At 38.5% G+C, this 5,836-nt stretch overlaps 1 protein-coding gene across 1 annotated transcript in view; it reads left to right on the forward strand.

Annotated features, from left to right (window-relative positions):
* The first annotated feature begins 556 nt into the window (after positions 1-556).
* The window catches only part of LOC115215699 (TGF-beta receptor type-1-like), a 75,351-nt gene continuing 70,071 nt past the window's right edge, over positions 557-5,836 (forward strand). Inside the window, exon 1 of the mRNA XM_029784981.2 lies at positions 557-630. Coding sequence (XP_029640841.1) covers positions 561-630 — 70 coding nt within the window. The 5' untranslated portion in view covers positions 557-560. The remainder of the gene's footprint in view (positions 631-5,836) is intronic.

Here is a 5,836-nt window from a genome sequence, read left to right on the forward strand (position 1 = left end):
GGTAATTATAAATAGCAAAAGTAGAACATTTCAGATTTTGCATAGAATGATTTTTCTTTGAAGAGTATAAAATGAGTAACCAGTAATATATTGGTATCAAAGTAAATGGTTTTACATTTGTCATTTCCAAACTGCATTCGGTATCCTCTGGAAAAGAAACAAAATACATAATAAAACTACAGTTGTTTTTAAGGCAACAAACAAATGCAATAAAATAATACAAAAACAATAAGAACTGTATATGTTTGCTTCCTATTATTCAGATATGGACAAATTTCCAATATCTTAGCAAACCTGGATCATTAAACGGGGGAAGGGTGAACGCTAGCATTAGCATATTACGTTCAACTTTGCTTTCTATGTCTGCTATTCTCTTCAGCTCTATTATATCTTTAAGATTACGTATCTTGCCTAGGAATATATTCAGTTAATTTATTGTCTATGAAAAGAGTGTCTGGCACAAAACACTGACAAGAATGGCTGCCGCCGACGCCGGAAGCTCACACGGCAGCCGCGCAATGAATTCTGGGAGAACCCTTCGCCAGTTTCAGTAAGCTATCATGGCGGACTTTGTTAACGTATTTTGTGTGCAGCTGGTTATTTGGTTGTTGCATGTGTATGACACCTTAGGTAAGTGGCTTTTCCGGTGGATCCAGAAACCCTTGAGTAGCTATCCCGCTAGTGATTCCTAAATGTTCTCTGTATTCTCGTGCATTTCCTTGTTTTTCTTTATTTCCCTTCAACCGCATCGTTGTGTACACACACGCACACACACACACACATGGAGATATGGTTGAGGGATGTTTGGCTGTGGTTTTCCCAACGAACCAAAATGTTTTTGCATAAGCTGATTGAAAAAAGAAGAGAAAAAAAAGGATATTGTGCATGTATGTGTAAGTGTATATATATATATATATAATCAATTGTAGCAAGTATGTATGTATGTTTCTGATGATTCCAACAAAACAACTTCAATCTGCACACAACTGCATTCGTATGCACACCGAGAAACTGCATAGAAGTAACTATATATATATACACACACGCACGCACGCATATAGCTATTTACACGTCTATATATTTTGTGTTTCATTGATGTTCATAACAATTACAGTTGACCAAGTTTACAGTTTTGGATTAACTTGATGTTGTTTTGGTTTTAAATTACGAGCCACCAACACGCACCGTCTTCATTAATTCAACTGTTCTTCTTCCATAACCTCTTCTTGTCTGTTTTTTTTTTCTGTTCTAAAACCAACCAAGGTTGTTGTTTGGGTGTTAATTTACTTTTCGTCTACAAGTAAGCAACGAAGGCCTGCTTTAGCTTTATAAACCTACTAACACTGCCTAACATTACTCATGAGAATTGTTACTTCGTCTTTTTATCCTAATCCTCCTTTTCAAATCTCGCTTGTTTGCTTATTTTCATTATTTTCCCTCTCATCCACATAATATTTCACTACTTTTTTTTGTGTCTGTTTATTTTCCTTCGTTGCAGAAGGAATAAACGGACTTATTTACAGCATTTCCCCGTTTATTAACTCAATTCCTTACTAAACAAGGAAAGGAAGTTCAGGCTGACAATGTTGTAGAACCTTCCTGTTATTATTTTCTTCTTTCTTTATAATTTACATGTTTATAACAAAAACAAAAGCTTCTACTATTTCCAGGGAACGAAGTAAAGAAATTAGTGGCTTGCTCGGTTCGTTAATACAATGTTTTAGTCTCTGTTGTTATTTTCCTCTTGCAGCAGTCATTGGTCACATGTTGTATTATAACAAGTCTGAATAAATTCTGCTACGAAAGAAGGCGATCAACTGTCTGCTTCATTTGCTTGCCTCACATATATATACACTGTTTCTCTCCCCATTTTTTCCTATTATTATTATTATTATTATTATTATTATTGACTTTGCCATGGTGATTGCTTCGTAGACGTATTCCCCCCCCCCTTACTGTTCCCTTGTCTGTTTTGGTATTACTCAATCACCATATTCCCATGCAAGCTAGACATGGTTTTTGATCTGTATAGATTCCCAGCACCACCCTACCATTAATGCCGCCACTTGCCTACTGCTAGATTAAATTCGAAGCAAAGGAATCCACCACTGTTTACGTTGTCTGCACTTTGTTATGATGGAGCTTTTGGCTTCCCTTCTCCCCTCATGTCTGTCTGGCCCTGCCCCCCCCCCGCTCGCTTTCTTTCTTTTTTTCACCCTCTCATTCTTTCTCTTCTCATTTTCCTCTCTTTCTTTCCTCCTATTTTATTCCATTCGGCCCCCTCTCCGCTTTCTCCTCATTCACTGTCTGCTCGGCTTCTTTATGTCTATAATTTGCGTCGTTAATGACCTTGAAAAAGCATGAACATTCCAACTTCCCATGCCTGTATAACTCCCTCCTAATAAGTCTATCCTCTCATCCATTATTGTATTTTATGCTTAAAAATCCTCAGAAGGAAAACACAGGAAGTTGTGATATTCATGTCTTTAACAGTTTATATTTTACACACAAACCTAGTTATGGTAGTAGTAGTAGTAGTAGTAGTAGTAGTAGTAATAATGGTGGTGGTATTTTTGCTGGAAATGTGAATCTAATCAGCACTGGCTTAAAACAGATCAATCTAAGGAATGAAGTCAGTTAAATCGAACCAGCACTTTGGATATGGCAGATTTCAGTTTTGTCTGGAACCACGACATGCTGCCGCCTTAGAGGTGCAGCGTGGCTGTCTGGGAATGTCTGCAGGTTCAAATTGATCCGTTCCGTCTGCGAATTCAAACGTTGTTGTCATGGTGGGGTTGGGTGATGAGTCTTGTTTCTTCGGTCTTCATTGATTGACGTTGGTTGACAACAGAAGAGAATGAATCTTGAAAGGGAATTGATGGAATGTTTATTTTGATATTTTTGCCTAATCTGTGGGTCATCTGGGGAAAAGCTTGAACATAGAGTTTTGAAGTTGTATATTTATTTAATTTGGTCTGGATGTGTTTACAAAATGGTAGTTGTTTGGGTCGTGGGCGTTAATTTTGTGATTTGACAAAAATGCTTCGGGATCCAACTCACACCTGCCGTAGTTTATGACTGGCTTAACGCACTATTGTTGATAATGTTGCTAATAGTGGTGCTGTTAGTGTTGATAATGTTGATATCGGCAGTTTTGATAATATTGTTGTTGGTGATTGTTTGTTTGTTGAGCGAAGCGGTCTTCGTCCTTGTAGTGGGAGAAGTCCGAAACGTGGTCCTTTGCTATTCGTAAGACCCGCAGAAGAGAAAGCAGGTCAACCCCCGACACCGAGAGCATCGACGGATGGATGAATGCGCATCCAGGCTCAGCGGTTGCGTAGGAAGTCGGGGATAAGAAACAGGAAGAAAGAGTGAGAGAAAGTTGGAGCGAAAGAGTACAACAGGGTTCGCCACCACCCCCTGCCGGAGCCTCGTGGAGCTTTAGGTGTTTTCGCTCAATAAACACACACAACGCCCGGTCTGGGAATCGAAACCACTTGGTGTTGGTGATGTTATTGTTGATTAGTATTGATGCTGGTTTTGTGTGAGGTGTTGAGTGCAGAGTGAATCCTTATTGGACGCTTTCCGTTTGTGACCAAACCATCTCATTCTGTGTGGGTGAGCATGAAAAATGGACCTTAAATGATGACCATGATAGCCATATATCTCTGTTCAATGTGTTTTTCCAGCTTTTTCTAAAGTTGTTATTTCTAGCAGGTCAAGTGACCACACAAAGGCTCCCTCAGTTGAGTCATTAGAGAGGAACACAATATGCCCTGGAACAAATGAGTTTGTGGATCACGTTTGGTTGTTCCATTGGTTAGCAACATGCCATTGGTCTGCTCAATGATGGCTGACCCCATTACCAACATTACTAAAACACCTATTTGAGCTCTGTCCTATATTCTAGCAGACTCAGCAGAGCAAGTCCGGCTACTCATAGTAGGAGCAAGTCTGGTACAGCCAAATCGAGCAACTTGCAGCTATTCTGAAACTGGAAAGTCTTAGTTTGGTTCTAGTGGCTGGTAATACGAATTACAACAGTTTTTATAGTTAAGAGTACTTGTGCTAGATATACATGCTGAATGTTGTTGTGAATAAAAAATAAATTTAAGCCCTAATTTTTCTAGTAGAAATAAATAAAACATTTTGAACAGAAATGAATTAAAATAATTTATTTAGGAAAGGCATCAAGCTGTAGAAACCATGCCAAGGGTGACATTGGTGCATGATGCAACTCATCAGGTCCTACTAAGCCATCCTATCCATGCCAGCATGGAAAAAGAAAAATGAATATTAGATGATGAGGATTTTAGGTAAAATAAAGAAATAAATAGAAGCTCCCTTGCTAATATTTTATGCAAATTAGCAAGGTGTGTGTAGTTTTGAGCTTGCTTAATTTTCTTTTCTACTCTAGGCACAAGGCCCCAAATTTTTTGGGGGAGAGAGCCAGTCGATTAGATCAACCCAGTATGCAACTGGTACTTAATTTATCAACCCCAAAACGATGAAAGGCAAAGTCGACCCTGGCGGAATTTGAACTCAGACGAAATACTGCTAGGCATTTTTCCTGGCATGAGAGCTTGCTAATATTTAGCACCGATAAAGCAGCCAGCTAGCAGAATTGTTAGGAGGCTGGACAAAATGCTTAGTGGCATTTCATCCATTTTTATGTTCTGAGTTCAAATTCAGCTGAGGTCAACTTTACCTTTCACTCTTTCAGGGTTGATAAACTAAGTACCAGTTGCATACTGTGGTTGATGTAATCAACTTACCCCTCCTCTGAAATTGCTGGCCTTGTGCCAAAATATTTGAGATCAATATTTAATGCAAATATTCTTTTGGTTATTGAAATAAGGTGTGAGTAATGTATTTCGCCCAGGTTTGGCATATTTTGTAATAAATCAATTTAGTATCACTCCCTAAGTCCCACACCTAACAAGACTAAATAGTAATTTTCAGTTAATTATGAGGTATATTAACGAGAAAAAGAGGAAAAGGTTAATTTGATCAACAAAATTTATGAATGAACAAACTAAAAAGAAAACTATAAATAGTTCACTTGTTTCACAGTGTGAGACTTTTGTGAATTAAGCGTAACCAGACTTGTTTGGAAATCTTGGACAAAGATTGAAGTCATTGAAGCATAAAATGCTCTCTTTAGTGGAAGAGAAAGTAAGATGGCTTGAATTGGATTATCTGCTTTGATACTTTTCCATACTCATCTATTCCAAAGTAGATTTAGCTTTCCAAGCTGTCTGAGTTTCAATTAAATAAAATCCATATATGTATGGGTGGGTGAGGGGTATTTATACCGTTTTCTTTTAGTTGTTTCCAGCATTAGACTGTGGCCATGCTGGGACACTCACTGCTTTGAAGAATTTTTAGTCAAATGAATTGACCTCGGGACTTGTTTCTTTTTTAAGAATAATACTTATTCTATTGATATCTTTTGCCAAACCACTAAGTTACAGGAACATAAACACACCAACATTGGTTGTTAAGTGGTGATGGGGAACAAACACACATACACATGAAAAGCTTCTTTCAGTTTCCAGCTACAAAATACATTCACAAGATACATGCCCAAGGTATCACGCAGTGGAACAGAACCCGGAACCATGTGGCTGGGAAGCAAGCTTCTTACCCCACAGCCATGCGTGAGATAAACATTCTGGTTGTGTGGTTAATAAGCTTGCTTCGCAACAGCAGGGATTCGGGTTCAGTCCTACTCTGTGGTACCTTGGGTAAGTGTCTTCTACTATACCTCTATGCTACCTAATGCCTGTGAGTGAATTTTGTAGATGGAAACTGTGTGGAATCCCATCATGTATGC

This window comes from Octopus sinensis, linkage group LG9 (genome assembly GCF_006345805.1).
Source record: "Octopus sinensis linkage group LG9, ASM634580v1, whole genome shotgun sequence".
Lineage (NCBI taxonomy): Eukaryota > Metazoa > Mollusca > Cephalopoda > Octopoda > Octopodidae > Octopus > Octopus sinensis.